This window comes from Arabidopsis thaliana (assembly GCF_000001735.4).
Source record: "Arabidopsis thaliana chromosome 1 sequence".
NCBI lineage: Eukaryota > Viridiplantae > Streptophyta > Magnoliopsida > Brassicales > Brassicaceae > Arabidopsis > Arabidopsis thaliana.
Window position 1 is genome coordinate 30,359,622 of NC_003070.9, and position 16,732 is coordinate 30,376,353.

Below are 16,732 nucleotides of genomic sequence, written 5' to 3' on the forward strand. Positions count from 1 at the left end.
TTGCAATCAGCGTTTAGTTGGTATTATTGAATCTCAAGCCTCTTCTTCGCGCAAGCTTCGGTCATCATCATCTGAGGTTAGTGACTTGACACTCTTCTTCTCCGACGATTCTGAGGTTCATTTTCGTGACATACGGGGTTTCTATGTGATTACTGAGAACTTTGCCTTTCGCGCCGGTTCTCGTTGATTTTTTTTTTCGATTTAGGTATTTCCATGTGAGACTAACATTTGTGGCTCGTTTACTCGCAGATCAAAGGGACAGAGAACGTGTCTGGGTAAGTTTTAATGGTGTTTCTGGGTTATTGCTCTTATTTCCTAGTTGCGAATCTGCTGATTTGGTGAAGGATATAGCGTTCTAGGTTTTTTTAACTTGGTGTCTGTGATAGTAAACGCATTTACTAGTTATTGTCAAGATTTTGATTACTTACATCGTTGTGACCATCATTTCGATTGGTCTTCATATGTGCTTTTGCCTGTTCATTTATCTAATGGTTCTCTTTGTTTTGTTTGGCATAATAAAAGTCCAACTCTTAGTTGCTTAATTTCTTCTATTCTAACATGACTCTTAGAATTCTCACTACAGAACCTGTTTTGTTTCTTAAATCTGTTTTTCGTCAACTAATCCTATAAATCTGGTGATTACAGGCCACCTACTAGGATGGATAACAGTTCTGATGAAGAGTCAGAGATCAGTGAGTCTGAGATAGATGTCTATTATGAAAAACCTTACGAGAAACTGATGAATGGGGATTACAAGGTTAAGGTGAAGGACACATTCAGGTGTCCCTTTTGCGCTGGGAAGAAGAAGCAGCATTACAAGTATAAGGAGCTACTTGCTCATGCGTCTGGTGTTGCCAAAGGATCTGCGAGTAGAAGTGCTAAGCAAAAAGCAAATCACTTTGCGTTGGCTAAATACATGGAGAACGAGCTTGCTGGTGATGCTGATGTCCCACGCCCACAAATCCCCTCTTCCTCAACGGAGCAGTCTCAGGCAGTTGTGGATGACATTTATGTCTGGCCTTGGATGGGGATTGTCATCAACCCTGTAAGAAGAACTGATAACAAGAATGTGCTCCTTGATTCAGCCTACTGGTTGAAGAAGCTCGCTAGGTTCAATCCTCTTGAGGTGAAAACCCTTTGGCTTGACCAGGAATCCGTAGTTGCCGTCATTCCTCAGTTTAACAGTGGTTGGAGTGGGTTTAAGAGTGTCACAGAGCTTGAGAAGGAATATGAGATTAGGGGCTGCGGCAGAAAGGACTGGATTGATAAAAGAGGAGACTGGAGGTCTAAGGCTTATGGTTGGTGCGCACGTGCAGATGACTACAACTCTCAAGGGTCGATAGCAGAGTACCTGTCCAAAGTAGGAAAACTGAGAAGTTTCTCTGATATCACCAAGGAGGAAATTCAGAATAAGAGTATTGTGGTGGATGATCTAGCAAATAAAATTGCTATGACAAATGAGGATCTGAACAAGCTCCAGTACATGAACAATGAGAAAACGCTCTCTCTGCGGAGGGTTCTCATAGAGAAAGACGAGCTGGACCGAGTTTATAAACAAGGTTTGTACTGAAAACTGATTGCTTGTGTTTCACCATGGCTGCATCCGAGTTTATGTTTGTGTCGTCTCTGTACTTTTTTCTCCAGAAACAAAAAAAATGCAGGAGTTATCGCGGGAGAAAATAAACAGGATCTTTAGAGAAAAAGAGAGGCTAACCAATGAACTGGAGGCTAAGATGAATAATCTGAAGATTTGGTCCAAACAATTGGACAAGAAGCAAGCATTAACTGAACTGGAGAGACAAAAGCTTGATGAAGACAAGAAGAAGGTAATATTTTGTCATTATAGTATACTTATGCGTTGATGTTTCCAGTGTACTGATGATCTTTTTGTTTTCCTTTGTTATGGCAGAGCGATGTCATGAACAGCTCCCTCCAGTTGGCTTCCCTGGAGCAGAAAAAGACAGATGATCGTGTCCTAAGACTTGTGGATGAACACAAGGTCTGTTTTCAGTAAATGGTCAAACTAGATTTATCTGTGCGTGTCAAATTCCACACAGTTTAAAAAAAAAAAAAGTTCCAAAAAAAGATGTCTTGTTTGCGTTTAAAGATTCCAACATTCTTCTTTCTGAACTCCAGAGGAAAAAAGAGGAGACGTTGAACAAGATCCTTCAGCTTGAGAAGGAGTTAGACAGCAAGCAGAAACTTCAAATGGAGATTCAGGAGCTGAAAGGAAAGCTGAAAGTCATGAAGCATGAGGATGAAGATGACGAGGGCATTAAGAAGAAAATGAAGAAGATGAAGGAAGAGCTAGAGGAAAAGTGTTCTGAGTTACAAGATCTAGAGGATACTAACTCGGCTCTCATGGTAAAAGAACGTAAAAGCAATGATGAGATAGTAGAAGCACGCAAATTTTTGATTACGGTAATATATTTTAAATGCTTCCATGTTTTTGGGTGCTAGTGTAATATGTAGAGTGAAATGTTGGTGACATGGTCAAACGCTAATCGGTTGAGAAATCTGTATGATGAGGATGCACAAGGGTGATTTCCCAACTGCTTTAGGTTTCTGTTAAACAGCGTTACAGATGCTCACCGTGATATAGGTCCATAATCTGTGAATAGTTCCGAGCGGCCATAATGGAACCTGAGCTGTGAATGATTAATTGTTTGCATGTTATGTTTTTTTTTTTTCAGGAATTGAGAGAATTGGTGAGTGATCGAAACATCATCAGGGTAAAGAGGATGGGAGAACTTGAGGAAAAGCCCTTCATGACAGCATGCAGGCAGAGATGCACAGTTGAAGAAGAAGCTCAGGTGCAGTATGCCATGCTTTGCTCGAAATGGCAGGAAAAGGTCAAGGATTCAGCGTGGCAGCCATTCAAACATGTGGGGACTGGAGACAGAAAGAAGGTTTGTTTATGGCTCATGTTACATGGAAATTCTTTTTGAGAAGCATTTGTCTGGAGAACTAGTAGTGATGGTGTTGTTATATGGAAATGGTACAGGAAGTGGTGGATGAAGAAGATGAGGAAATAAAGAAACTGAGAGAAGAGTGGGGAGAAGAAGTGAAGAATGCAGTTAAGACAGCACTGGAGGAGCTTAATGAGTTTAATCCTAGTGGGCGCTACTCAGTCCCAGAACTGTGGAATTCCAAGCAAGGAAGAAAAGCCACACTGAAAGAAGTGATTGATTACATTACGCAGCAGGTCAAAACTCTCAAACGCAGACGAGCCTAAAAGGTAATCACTATGTTGTTCCTTCAGTTTGTACTTTGTAGTATTGTCTTCTCATTGATCTTGGTACACAAAAAATCTTAAGCTAGAAATAGATGTGCTTATGCATTAGTAAAGTCTACAGATACGTTTTGTGTCATAACTTGCAAATATTTTTTTTTTTTTTTGGTTTTAAGATATGAAAACATATAAATTAAGATTTCAGCTAATTAGTTCTATGGTGCTTGTGTTGCAGGAAACAAACATATGCCGGAGGGAATAGATAAATTTGGCCGTGGTTGCATACTTTTAACTGTTATGTAGTAGTATTGGGGCTTTTCTGGGGATGCCGGAGGGATGAATTTATTAATTGCAAAAATCCTCGATAAGCCCCAAGACCTGTTATGTAGTATTGGGGCTTTTCTGTCTCACGGTGGGCCTTTTAACCGTTTATTTGAGGCAATTAACTTCAGATATCAGCGATTTCTGTACTGACTAATAATTCGTGGGCCTAATGAAAGGCCCACTGTTGCTTTTTAAACGGGCCCAATAAGTTACAATCAGTGAGTTTATTTTATAAAAAAAAAGATTACACGTGTATCTATCTAATTGCTTCGCACAGCCAGAGGCCATCGGAGGTTAATTCGTGGATTCTGAAACTCAATTCTGCGTCATTAGTGCGTTTCGAGTTTCTATGCGATTGTTGAACTTGTTGTGAAATCGCAGATAAATCGAATTTCTTACTCATCCGAAACGCCTTCAAATAGGAAACATGTTTTTCTTGTTTTCTTGGATCATTGCTCTCAATTTCTAGTTCTGAATCTGCTGAATTGGCTATGGATTAGGGATTTTCATTTCTACTTGTTATATTTTATATGCATTTGTTAATTCATCTATCTTAAGGTTCTCTTTGTCTTGTTTGCTAATTTTGTTAGTGACTGCTCTTCTTGTGTTTATATAATGTTCACAATGCAAATCGGTTCCTTGTTCTATCTACTAAATAAAAGTTCATGTTTTATTTGCACTGTGACTTTGGCCTTTCTGTTCTAATGACTAATGAGTCCTAGAATTTGCTGTTTGAAGCGATGAGGCTGCTCCTGTTGTTCCTCCTGCTGCTGAGGCAGCTGCTATTCCGGAAGTCATCTGCTCATGGTGGCTGAAGACTGTAACCAACCTGATTATGTATGTCAAGCTTGTTAAAGCTCTATGTGCTGATCATAACATCAATTTGCTTACCTTGGTGAATGGGCCGGTGTAAGTCTTGTGTTTTCTCTGCATATAGCTTGTTTAGTTTGTCATGTGATGCTCTTTGTTGGGGTTTCGCCTTGAAACTTAGATGCTTGTAAAATGACCAATGTATGTGGTGACAGCTCTGCAAGATCGATTCAGAAGGCAATGCTAGGAAAGTGGTTGGATGTTCTTGTGTTGTAATTAAGGTAAAGAGAGACTCCCTTATACTCAAAAGCTACATAACTTGATATAGACTCTTGTTCTGTGTCTCGTCATCACACTTGTGGGTTTCTATGATTGAATGAATGCTTTTGCTTGTCTTAGGATTACGGAGAGGGAACAACATCGTGAAGAAGCATCTTGAATCTCACTAAATGCAAGAGAAAGCATTTCAATGCCAAATGCAAGAAGAATAGAGATTATGTGCTTTGTTTCCCCTTGTTGGAGGATTGCTGGCGGAATTTGTTTGGATCCATAAGTTATGTAAGGCTCTAGTCTTCCAAGACCCATCACGATTTGGCTCTCTTTCAGAACGATCTCGTTGCCCAAGTTTTGTTACATTGGCAAACATTTGACAGCTGATAAAATTTAGCTTGTTTCTATAAATCAAGTTATTATTATTCGTATCATCAAGTAACAAAATTGATCTTACACTTTGACGATTAATAAGGCGGGAACATGTTATCGAAAAAGTAAACTTTTTTTTTTACATTTATGGCTCTGCTTCATTCTTCTTCTTCTTCTTCTCAAGTTTCAACTTTTATTATTCCACCGAATCTGTGCATATGGCTAAACAAAATGAAGAACAATTATGGAAACAGATTTATGATTCAACACAATGTAGATGTTCATTAAGAAGAAAAAATAAAAACCTAAATATTGAATGGATACCAGTTGCCTTTTTTACCTTTTGGAGATGATTCTAATTTTGTAATTAGTAACTCATATATAAATTGATATTTTTTGCATGTTTAACTACACCGCTTAACCTCAGAATCACCCGAAAGCTCTCTCCTTTTTCTTGCTCTGACCTTGAGGATTTCAAGCGTTGCCTAGAGGATTTGATTACGTTTTGTTAGGGTTTTGAAGTTTGAGAGATTGTTTGGGGAAGAAGAAGAAATGACTGCTATTGTTGGATTTGACCAGCTTTCGAAAGCACTCATCGATGCTGGAACGAATCTTCTTAGCCCTCCTTCTTCTACTGACGACCTTCTTACTCTTCTCGATGTACACTTTCTTCATCGTTGCTTTTGCTCAAATAGATTCTCTTAGGTTTGGATTCACGGAATGCGATTAGGGTTTCTCTTTCTTGCCGATAAGGAAAACTTGATTGTTGATTTTAGTCATATGTTTGATCAAATCTGGGTGCTTTCTTCTGAATTCGTTGCGTTTTCTTGTCTATCCAACTTGTTAATTTGGTTAAAGGCGAATCCTTTTCTTCTAATTCAATTGTCTCTGGCGTAGGAAACTGAGTCTCTGCTTAAAAATGTGGAGCAAGATCAACCATTATCAATGCAAAGTGCCCTAATTCCATCCAGGAATGCTTTGGTATCAGTTGACCTTTTAAGCCATCCTGATTCTGATGTTAGGGTTTCAGTTGTCTCTTGCTTAACCGAGATTGTGAGGATTACTGCCCCAGAAACCCCTTACAGTGATGATCTAATGAAGGTAATATCAAATTTCACTAACACTGTCTTCAATGTCACTGTCTCTCTCTCTTTACTTTATCTGTTGGTTCCTACTTCTTTGGTATCACAGGAGATCTTCAGGTTGACAATAGAAGCTTTCGAGAAATTAGCTGATGCCTCCTCTCGGAGTTATAAGAAAGCCGAGTTTGTTCTTGATAATGTTGCAAAGGTCAAATCGTGTTTGGTGATGTTGGACTTGGAATGCTATGACCTCATCCTACAAATGTTTCGGAACTTCTTCAAATTCATAAGGTAGATTAGATATACAAAAAGACCTTATTTACAATACTTGAGACAAACTCTTTAGATTATAGACTGAATGGGGGTTCTTTTGGGTGTTCATCTAATAGATCTGATCATCCTCAACTGGTCTTTTCGTCAATGGAATTAATAATGATTGCAATAATAGATGAAACCGAACAAGTGTCCACGGATTTGCTTGATAGTCTCTTAGCAACTGTCAAAAAGGAAAATCAGGTAAGGTTTCTTCTTATTTCAAGTTAATTATCTCGCAGTCAATGAACTTGGGATTTTGATTTTTATTCTCTTCCTGTCTTAGAATGTTTCACCAATGTCTTGGAGTCTTGCGGAGAAGGTTCTTAGTAGATGTGCTCGTAAACTTAAACCATACATCATCGAAGCTTTGAAGTCTAGAGGGACCAGCTTGGATATGTACTCTCCAGTAGTTTCGTCCATATGCCAGAGTGTTTTTAACACTCCTAAAGTCCACAGTCCAGTTAACACCAAAGAACATGAGGTATTATATTTGGCGAGCTTGTTCATTTGTAGAGTTTCAGCATCTTTTAATAGTGTCGTTTAACCAAATACCTTGATCTAGGAGAAATTGGATTTGGGGCATTCTCGCAAGGAGAATCTTTCTAAAAGTAGTTCCAAGAGACCTGCAAGACATGAAACTAGAGGAATCAATGAGAAGGAAAAAGTTAGAAACGGAAACAAATCTAGTTTGTTGAAACAGAGTCTGAAGCAAGTGAGGTCTGAAAGTACAGATGCAGAAATAACAGGGAAGAGAGGACGGAAACCCAATTCTTTAATGAATCCTGAGGATTATGACATTTCTTGGCTTTCAGGAAAAAGAGATCCTTTAAAGACGTCTTCAAACAAAAAGATCCAGAAAAAAGGATCTGGGGGAGTATCATCACTAGGAAAGGTGCCTGCCAAGAAAACACCTTTACCTAAAGAAAATTCCCCAGCCACGAGTAGTAGGTCTCTGACGGGTTCACTTAAACGAAGCCGGGTTAAGATGGATGAGAGTGACTATGATTCTGATTCTCTTTCTTCACCGAGATTGAAGAAATTGGCATCATGCTTCCGGGATGAAGAGCCAAACCAAGAAGATGACAGAAAGATTGGAAACTCCAGCAAACAGACTAGGTCCAAAAATGGTTTAGAGAAGAGTCAGAAAACAGCCAAGAAGAAGCCAGTTGTAGAAGCTAAGATTGTAAACTCCAGTGGGAAGAGACTATCAGCTCGCTCGGTTGCTAAGAGAAGGAATTTAGAACGTGCACCCCTAGATACTCTTGTTCCACAATCATCAAAGAGAAAGGTTGAAAACAAGACAGACGATCATAGATTTCTCTTGTCGAAATAATACTGTTAAACCTTTTGTTGAATTTCACGTTTGGATCAACTGTGCAGAAGATGGTTTCTCAAGTTGCAGCTAGACAATTGGCCAACGAATCAGAAGAAGAAACTCCAAAGAGCCATCCGACAAGGAGACGGACAGTGAGAAAAGAAGTGGTATAATAAGCTTTGTTACCTTCTCTCCCCATTTTTAGCCATTGATTGTCACCTATCTGTTACCATGTGACATATGGATTTCCATCTTTTAAGGAGTCTGATGGCTTTGGCGAGGATTTGGTCGGTAAGAGAGTCAATATCTGGTGGCCGCTCGACAAGACGTAAGTGTATTGGAAACTTGAAGGTTCTTATTTCCAAGTGTACTGTAATCCTTGTTTTTCCGTTGATGGTCTTACACTGTGCAGATTTTATGAAGGCGTCATAGATTCCTATTGTACTCGTAAGAAGATGCATCGGGTGAGAGAATATCTCTGATCTGCTATTCAGTTCTGTTCCTCCTATCAGAATCGTGCCTGTTTCTTAATTGATTGATGTGGAATGTTTGTTCCCCCACTGGTTGCAGGTAATATATTCTGATGGAGATTCCGAAGAGCTTAATCTCACTGAAGAGCGCTGGGAGTTACTCGAGGATGACACTTCGGCCGATGAGGTACAAGTTTCTTCTATTTGTTTTGGAATAAAGTGTAATCGCCGTGCTTAATGATTTTCCCACAATCGATCAGCAGGATAAGGAGATTGATCTGCCAGAGTCCATTCCTTTATCTGACATGTGAGTAAATCGGTTCATTACTGTGATCTGTGTAAAGTTGCAATCTTGATCTTCTATGGTATTAAAGGTAATAGTCTATTCCGGTTCTTATGATGTTGCAGAATGCAGAGGCAGAAAGTTAAGAAAAGCAAAAACGTGGCAGTGTCTGTGGAACCGACTAGTTCCTCAGGTGTAAGGTGTGTGAGAATTTACTAAAATTCAAGTTATTGTTTATATGAAATTTTGATGATGACTTGTTCTGAGAGGATTGGCGTGTATATTGATGGTGATAGATCCTCAAGTAGAACACTTATGAAGAAGGATTGTGGCAAAAGGTTGAATAAACAAGTTGAAAAAACAAGAGAAGGAAAGAATCTAAGATCGTTAAAAGAGTTGAATGCTGAAACTGACAGGACAGCAGAAGAGCAGGAAGTGAGTCTAGAAGCTGAATCTGATGACAGAAGCGAAGAGCAGGAATACGAAGATGATTGTAGCGATAAGAAAGAACAATCTCAGGACAAAGGTGTAGAGGCTGAAACTAAGGAAGAAGAGAAACAATATCCAAATTCAGAGGGTGAGAGTGAAGGAGAGGACTCAGAGTCAGAGGAAGAGCCGAAATGGAGAGAAACAGATGATATGGAGGATGATGAAGAAGAAGAAGAAGAAGAGATTGATCATATGGAGGATGAAGCAGAAGAAGAGAAAGAAGAGGTTGATGATAAAGAGGCAAGCGCAAACATGTCTGAGATTGAGAAAGAAGAAGAAGAAGAAGAAGAAGATGAAGAGAAGAGAAAGTCATGAAGGAGTTACATAGAGTTAGAGCATTGTAAGCTAAAACCATTTCAGAAAGATTCTTTCTGCTTAGACGCTCTGGTTTATCTTTCTTAGTAGATTTGTTGATATTGAACCAAGTTTTAGATGAGGTCACCTGGTTTGTGTTTGTGTCTTGAGAGTTTGTGACATTTGTAATTCATTATCGTTGTTACATAGTATAAACCATATGTTATGAGCCACACGCGTTTCTCTGTCGGTTATAAAAATTATTTACAACGTGCGAATTTGAAATTCTGTGCACTATTGATAGAGAAACCACTTGGAAATTGTTACATTCAACCATCTTGGACTCGACGGCTTGAATGACTAATGAGACCACTAATCCTTGTCCACATCTTCTCTCATTCTCAAAAGAAGGTATTAAATAAGTTAATACTCAACAATCAACAACTTAAATCAGGTGACAAAAAAAGAAATTACTTCAATCATAGTTGACTTCAATAATCATCCTTCTTTCTTTGTTAAATCTCATATGTAAAATAGATGTATTAACTTGAAACACTGTTCAAAGATTGGCTCAAAAGGTTTTGCAAACGAAAGTATAAACTATAGGAGTTTTAATATTCTATTTTATAATAAAAAAAGGGACTATTCTTAACTTATTAGTTACTACTGAATCTAATTTTTTATTACTTTCATCAAAAATATTAAAATCAATTATAGTTGTTTTAACCACGTACAAATAATATTAGTTTCTCTAACTAATAATTTTAATCCTTTTTTTTAATTCTCTTTTATCTTTATAAAATTCGCTACCAAAAGACATATAAATCTAACGGTCAATAATGTTGTACTTACTTTGCTGAAAACAAAAAATATAAACGAAACTTTTGTCAGGAAGATACATCAAATTAATCTTTGTTAAACAGACTGAAATATGGATATAGGTTCAGGGGACTTTCCTATTAGCAAAAAGATGGGGCTAGATTTTAACTTTTAAAAGTCAAGGTCAATTTTCTCAACTACTCACCAATTGTTTTTTTTTATGTGGTATCTAAGTAAAATAGAAAAACACAAATTTAGAATAAGATAATGACACCAAGGAGCAACAAATAAAAAATTAAAAAAGCATTGCTGATTGCTCATAGATTTGTTTGTATAGAAGATCTTAAATAGCATACGTACGATTACTAACTTTTTATTAAGTTCTTCTAGAACTCCATATACATATTTGGTTTATAAACTTATTAATTAGTTAGGAATTTTTTATTTTTGTTGATCTTAAAATTCATTTAGTAATTTCGTATTCGAAGTGTTATAACTTAAAAAAAAACATTAAGGTTCCATATGGCAAAAATAAAATAATGTAAAAGTCCGATTCACAAACACCTTTAATTGACCATTTTGTTTGGCTTTTTAATGCATTTACACTTATCACCTAAAACTTTGAAACTAATGTACTTCTCTAGTACTGTTCTAAGATAAACTTAGTAAAATATCTTTCACAATAAATTCTTCATTTACCAAACCCACACTCTTTCAATATATCAGAACAAAAATATACTAATCTAAAGTTTTTCAGTTTGTTCTTTTGAAAAAGAAAAGAATTATCATAAGTTGACTCACCAACTCTTTACCATGGTTAAGTAACTTGTTTTGAAGTCTCTATATATACAAATCACTAACGACACATCATAACATACTACTCTCTTAAGCCCTTTCATAACCTTGTAAACCATTAAGAGGCTTTGCTCAATTACAAGAAGAAGAAAAAATGCTTGTCGACGGGAAACTCGTCTGCGTCACCGGAGCCGGCGGCTACATTGCTTCTTGGATCGTTAAGTTACTCTTAGAGAGAGGCTACACCGTTAGAGGAACCGTAAGGAACCCAACTGATCCCAAGAACAACCATCTCAGAGAGCTTCAAGGAGCCAAGGAAAGACTCACTCTTCACAGTGCAGATCTTCTCGACTACGAAGCTCTCTGTGCCACAATCGACGGTTGCGATGGCGTTTTCCACACTGCCTCTCCGATGACCGACGATCCCGTAAGTAGACAATTCTATTAATCGGTTGAGTGGTATTAGTATAGTACTCATGTTTTCTTAGTTTTCATTTTCTAAATTAATGTAACTAATTAGGAGACAATGTTGGAGCCGGCGGTGAACGGAGCCAAGTTCGTGATTGACGCAGCGGCTAAAGCCAAGGTCAAGCGCGTGGTTTTCACGTCATCAATTGGTGCAGTTTACATGAACCCTAACCGTGACACTCAAGCCATTGTTGACGAAAACTGCTGGAGTGATCTTGATTTCTGCAAAAACACTAAGGTATTGTTTTTTTTATCTATGCTATAAGTTTTCGAGATGCGCTGCTAAGTCTTTAACAAAGAGTTTTCTGCAATAAAATCGAGCATGCGGCTAGAATTAGGTTAAATTTCCTCTTTGTTTTATCTTCCTTATAGAATTGGTATTGCTACGGGAAGATGTTGGCGGAACAATCGGCATGGGAGACGGCCAAAGCAAAAGGTGTGGACTTAGTGGTGCTAAATCCGGTTTTGGTTCTCGGACCACCGCTCCAGTCAGCGATCAACGCTAGTCTAGTCCATATTCTCAAGTACCTCACCGGCTCAGCCAAGACCTACGCTAACTTGACTCAGGTCTACGTGGACGTCCGTGACGTGGCACTAGGCCATGTTCTGGTCTACGAAGCACCCTCCGCCTCAGGCCGTTACATCCTCGCCGAGACCGCACTTCACCGCGGAGAGGTTGTTGAGATTCTGGCCAAATTCTTCCCGGAGTATCCACTTCCCACCAAGTAAGTCAAGTTTGGCTCTTTTGAACACTTTGGTCAAAAAATATCAAAGTCAACACGATTTAGTTTTAGTCGGTCTAATAAATACAACCTTTGGTTTACAAACTATTTCAGTTTTGTTTTTGACACACCACAAAAATTATGACTTGGAGAACTTGAACATATCTATTCAAAAAAATTATAAATATTTAGTTAGGATAAAAGGGACATGAGTGGTATTTGGTATTATTGTGACTCTTGTCCCATGTCCCATATGTTTTAAAAATGAGCACTTGTGGTTGTGGTGAGATTGGTGTGTACTAACTCTCACATCACAAAGTCCATGTCATCTGTCACCTACTGCTGACGTTGAAATCTTACAAGATCTTATAGTACACGTGTTTGGGTCAAATTCCATTTGACAAACACGTACGGGGGTGTGAATGTTTTTTCTTCACCTACTCCAATATTTGGTCACTAGTTTCATGACTTGTGTGTCTCCTTTAGTTAGTTTAATAATTAAAACGTTACTTCAAAGTGATATACAAGAAATCCTTTTCACATTTCGTATTCTGCTGATTAACAAAAGTATTGTTTGTTTTAATGTTACTAGGTGTTCGGACGAGAAGAATCCGAGGGCTAAGCCATACAAGTTTACTACCCAAAAGATAAAAGACTTAGGCTTGGAATTTAAACCCATCAAGCAATCTCTTTACGAATCTGTCAAGAGCTTGCAAGAGAAAGGCCATCTTCCTCTACCTCAAGATTCGAACCAAAACGAAGTCATCATCGAATCTTAGGACACGATCCACGACCCTAGAATCTGATCATACCTACATGAAAAGCTTTATTCTTAAGTAATACATACGTTTTGATTTTGACTAAAGTATTGTTAAATCTTAAATCATTATATATAGCTGATTGTTCTTTCTTTCTTTGGTTGTAATTGAGAATATGTTACGCATATGTATTATACGATAATGGAAGCAATGGTTTTATTATCCGATGTTATTTTAACGTTGTTCCTATACAAACCCTATGAGACTGATTAAAAAATAAAAAGACAAAACGATTCTTATAAAGTCTATCGAAAAGAAAAAGACTTTGTGAATGGTTTCACTCTAATTATTGTTTAATCTTATATCGTTACATATATCTATATAGCTGATTGTTCTTTTCTGATTTTTTTGGTAATTGAAAATATGAAACATCATGAGTATGATATGATAATGGAAGCAATGATTTTATTATGCCATGTGTTATTAGAAGTTTGTTTCCTACGAAGATCTGGTTAAAGAAAAGACGCAAACCGATTCATATAACCTTTATTCTAGTACACTATCGAAAGGTTTTTATGAACTTGGTTTAGATCTAATTTTATTGGAATCCTAAGCTTAATGATGACTCAGTCAACATCGGAGGTAGATACTCTACATGGTAACTGCATGTTGACAATGTCCTGTCTTGGAAGTGTCTCCACATTTTGTGAGTCTCTTGAAATAAGAAGAGAAGTGGCTACTCTGTTTTTCCGGAAGACAAGGTAAGCTATGGCGGCTAAATAGAGAGCAATGCCTGCGAACCCAAGAATTCCACAGAAGACGACGAGGATAAGCTTCATATGACTGTGGATAAGCAGTTTGATGAAACTGCTTACTAGATAGTATATGTTTATTCCCATGATTAAACCACCAATGACCCAAGTCAAAGCTGTAATCTGTGAAGAAAGGGAACATATATATGAAGTCAGAGATGATCAAAGTATCTCATCTTTGAATGAAAATGTGTTTGATTATTACATACCGCCATTGGGTTGACATGTGAACCCATCTTGGTTTTGCAACTTGTGAATTTGAGAAGAGGAACCAACGCAAACGGGAGCTCAAAGGATAAGATCATCTGTTTTAAGATGATGATTTGATTTCATGAAGTAAGTCATATATATAAGTATACATGATAACTAGAGTTAGAAATGATTTTAGTACCGAGGCAATGATGATTAACTTTCCAGCTCCAGCTGAACCACCGATGAGAGCAACAATTAGACTCGGGATTATAGCTAAACATCTTGTTAGTAAGTTTCTGAGCCATGGCTCGAGTCTGAGATCAAGAAAGCCCTGCATTACATATTGTCCAGCATAAGTTCCGGTTATCGTCGAGCTCTGACCAGAAGCAAGAAGCGCGATTGCAAATAGCTTTGAGCTCCATTTTCCCACAACGTTCTGTTTGAAAACAGAGGAAAGACATCACTTAAATGTTATGGAAAAGAAACAGAACAACAAGGAAGCAAACAATTTACCCGTAGCAGAAACGAAGCCTTGTTTAAGTCCAAATCCTCACAATTAGCTCGATCTTCAGGGCTTAAGTTGGGGGCATTACAAACAGCCCCGCTTACTGATATTACAGAGACGTTTATGAGAAAGGCCACCATTAGAGCCAATCCACTTTCTATCAAGTAAAACCTGCAAGCTTCCTTGATACCAGAAGCGGAACGAGGGATTTTCCTCGAGAGAACCAAGGCCGAGTGGAGGAAGAGATTATGCCTGCAGAGAACAGATGTTGTTCTCAGCAAAGAATCTTATGATGAATGGTGGTGAAGAGAGAGAGTGAGCTTACGGCATAACCATGGCTCCGAGCAAAGAGATTGCGAGACCAGTTGCACCATTTCCTTTAAGTTGAGGAACAAAGAGACCATGTAGGACTTCTCCTGGGTCTGGCTTTGAGTAATGAAGCTCAACAAAGAAGCATATTGCAATTGTGAACACAAGAAACGCTATCAAGAACTCCAGCTTTCTCACCTGTATTATACCAAACATTCATAAGAATTCACCTTACATATAAGCACCGTGAACGAGAACAAGAGATGAAACTAATACCCCGTATTTTTGAAGTGCGAGAAGAATCAGCGTACTTAAGCCTGTCAGAAGAACACCGATCCACACCGGTATGCTAAAGAGCATGTTCAGAGCAAAAGCTGTTCCGATAACTATATATATATATATATAAGAAAACCGATTTTGGCAATTAGTATCAACAGAGAGAGGTTAGTATTGAATCACACTGTAAAGAGTAAACAAGTGTGATACCTTCCGGTATGTCACAAGCAACTACTGCAATTTCAGCAACGACCCATAACATAAAGTTTGGAACTTTGGAGTACTCGGCTCTACATTGCTCAGCCAAATGTTTTCCTGTAGCGGAATTTAGTAAACTTGGATCATAAAACTAAAAGAAAAGAGTGGATTTTTGTGGTAACCTGTGACAACACCAAGATTAGCAGCCAGAGATTGAATCACCAAAGCCGCACATGAGGCCACCAATATGATCCAAAGTAACTGTTATTACAAAGAAAGAAATCATGATTTTGTAAAAAATGCAAACTAGTATAAGATAAAAGCGAGGGAAGGAGAGTATGAACGCACTTCATACTTGTAGTGTGCTCCAGCTTGCAGATCAGTCTCAACTGCAGAACACAGGAAGAAGAAACAAGAATGAATCATCTCAAATCTTTACAGATTATTAAAAAAAAAGAGAGAGTAATGTGCTTACAGTTTCCAGGATCAATATATGCGATTGAAACAAGAAAACCAGGGCCTAAGTAAGCAAAGAAATTCTTCCAGCTCTTCTTCTGCAAAGTTGATGATTCAAAACAAACTCATTATCATTTTTTGAATCAAGATTCTCTGTGTTTTTTGTTTAGTCTTCTGATATGTTGACTCTGAAAACGATTTCTTGACTCAGAAACTGGTACGCATGTGAGTTATGTTTACAAGATAAAACATAAAAACAGATTTACAAAGCCAAATCAATCAACAGATTTAAAAAGAGATTATAAAATCAACAACAAAAGAAAAAAGAAGAAGAAATGACCTCAGAGACAATAATCTGATTAGAATCAGAGTTCTCGATGAGTGGAGAATTGGAGAAGCTTCGGTTACCGCCGGAACTGGAAATGAATTGAGACCGTCCAGATCCTGTAGCCGCCATCGCCGTCTCTCTCTTCCTAATCTCTTTCTTGTTTAGTATACAACAACTCCACAACGATATATATACATATAATGGATGCGACTTTTTCGATAAGTTATTTTTTTTTTCTTTTATTCTTCTTACTCGGGGATAAGTTAATTTATAGGTGCATTTTATTGAAGATTCTTCTTAGATAAATAATAAAAAAAAAAAAATGGTGGTTCTGTTTTTTTGTACGTACCTCGGACTCTGAGGAAAATAAAAACAGAGTGATAGAAGTGTGTGTAGCAGAAACAAAATGTGTTGCAAAAAAAAAAAAGTGTGTGTAGCAGAAAAAACGAAAAAGTGAGAGATCTCTGAAAAAGCAAGTTCAAACCAAGTGTTTTTTTTTATTGGGTCCTCCTCAAAGTACACTAAAGACAATATTTATATACTCTTTTTGTCTCAACATGCATGTTCTTTTCTTTCTCAGTTGTTTTATCAAAGTTATGATCCAGGCCAAGAAAAAAATGTAGGGTAGGTAAGTCGAAATATCGTGGAAATTCATATTATTTTAAGATAAATAGGATTATTGTATACTAGTTTAAACCAAATTTAATCGGATAGTGTTGTTAATAAACTAGTAGTTGATTGATTAAGAGTTTGAGATATTAAAATTTTTATTTGTTTCCGTCTGTTTGAGATATTAAATAAATAGAGAAAAAAAAACACACAGACACAGTCACAGAGG

At 37.6% G+C, this 16,732-nt stretch overlaps 4 protein-coding genes and 1 pseudogene across 14 annotated transcripts; 4 read left to right on the top strand and 1 right to left on the bottom strand.

The window, feature by feature from the left end:
• The first annotated feature begins 27 nt into the window (after positions 1–27).
• On the top strand, positions 28–3,806 carry FDM5 (XH/XS domain-containing protein). Of its 3 annotated transcripts, NM_001335009.1 has the most exons (9): positions 28–76; positions 250–275; positions 646–1,559; positions 1,645–1,826; positions 1,910–1,999; positions 2,137–2,421; positions 2,694–2,909; positions 3,005–3,238; positions 3,468–3,806. In NM_001335009.1, exons 3-8 carry the CDS (start codon positions 659–661, stop codon positions 3,233–3,235), a joined length of 1,905 nt encoding a protein of 634 aa, NP_001321040.1. In that variant the 5' UTR covers positions 28–76; positions 250–275; positions 646–658; the 3' UTR covers positions 3,236–3,238; positions 3,468–3,806. The 3 variants fall into 3 exon arrangements, with proteins under 3 accessions (NP_001321040.1, NP_178194.1, NP_001321039.1); NM_106727.4 differs by having other exon boundaries at positions 75–275; NM_001335010.1 differs by having other exon boundaries at positions 75–275; positions 2,137–2,364; positions 2,461–2,909.
• A 24-nt stretch (positions 3,807–3,830) lies between these two features.
• AT1G80800 lies at positions 3,831–5,115 on the top strand (annotated as a pseudogene). 2 transcript variants are annotated; one of them is made up of 3 exons: positions 3,831–4,465; positions 4,582–4,647; positions 4,766–5,085. The 2 variants fall into 2 exon arrangements; another variant differs by lacking the exon at positions 3,831–4,465 and having other exon boundaries at positions 4,484–4,647; positions 4,766–5,115.
• A 209-nt stretch (positions 5,116–5,324) lies between these two features.
• Positions 5,325–9,533, top strand: AT1G80810 (Tudor/PWWP/MBT superfamily protein; the record flags this gene model as incomplete). 5 transcript variants are annotated; one of them, NM_001335012.1, is made up of 13 exons in its annotated part: positions 5,325–5,668; positions 5,906–6,109; positions 6,200–6,381; positions 6,480–6,606; positions 6,689–6,886; positions 6,968–7,693; positions 7,786–7,887; positions 7,981–8,048; positions 8,133–8,184; positions 8,291–8,377; positions 8,454–8,497; positions 8,599–8,673; positions 8,770–9,533. In NM_001335012.1, the coding sequence occupies exons 1-13, from the start codon at positions 5,561–5,563 to the stop codon at positions 9,275–9,277; spliced, it is 2,481 nt and encodes an 826-aa protein (NP_001321712.1). In that variant the 5' UTR covers positions 5,325–5,560. The 5 variants fall into 5 exon arrangements, with proteins under 5 accessions (NP_001321712.1, NP_001321713.1, NP_001321711.1 ...); NM_001335011.1 differs by having other exon boundaries at positions 5,608–5,668; positions 8,770–9,426; NM_106729.2 differs by having other exon boundaries at positions 5,666–5,713; positions 7,984–8,048; positions 8,770–9,277.
• Positions 9,534–10,852: 1,319 nt separating this feature from the next.
• On the top strand, positions 10,853–13,178 carry CCR2 (cinnamoyl coa reductase). Of its 2 annotated transcripts, NM_106730.4 has the most exons (4): positions 10,853–11,297; positions 11,391–11,576; positions 11,711–12,063; positions 12,653–13,178. In NM_106730.4, the coding sequence occupies exons 1-4, from the start codon at positions 11,025–11,027 to the stop codon at positions 12,837–12,839; spliced, it is 999 nt and encodes a 332-aa protein (NP_178197.1). In that variant the 5' UTR covers positions 10,853–11,024; the 3' UTR covers positions 12,840–13,178. The 2 variants fall into 2 exon arrangements, with proteins under 2 accessions (NP_178197.1, NP_001323345.1); NM_001335015.1 differs by having other exon boundaries at positions 11,711–13,178.
• On the bottom strand, positions 13,047–16,451 carry NRAMP1 (natural resistance-associated macrophage protein 1). 2 transcript variants are annotated; one of them, NM_001335016.1, is made up of 12 exons: positions 16,244–16,451; positions 15,907–16,039; positions 15,586–15,664; positions 15,459–15,499; positions 15,293–15,371; positions 15,123–15,227; positions 14,913–15,022; positions 14,653–14,834; positions 14,336–14,579; positions 14,022–14,258; positions 13,840–13,935; positions 13,163–13,753 (listed from the first exon to the last, which is right to left on the bottom strand). In NM_001335016.1, the coding sequence occupies exons 2-12, from the start codon at positions 16,021–16,023 to the stop codon at positions 13,445–13,447; spliced, it is 1,599 nt and encodes a 532-aa protein (NP_001321606.1). In that variant the 5' UTR covers positions 16,024–16,039; positions 16,244–16,451; the 3' UTR covers positions 13,163–13,444. The 2 variants fall into 2 exon arrangements, with proteins under 2 accessions (NP_178198.1, NP_001321606.1); NM_106731.3 differs by having other exon boundaries at positions 13,047–13,753; positions 15,907–16,444.
• Positions 16,452–16,732: the final 281 nt, after the last annotated feature.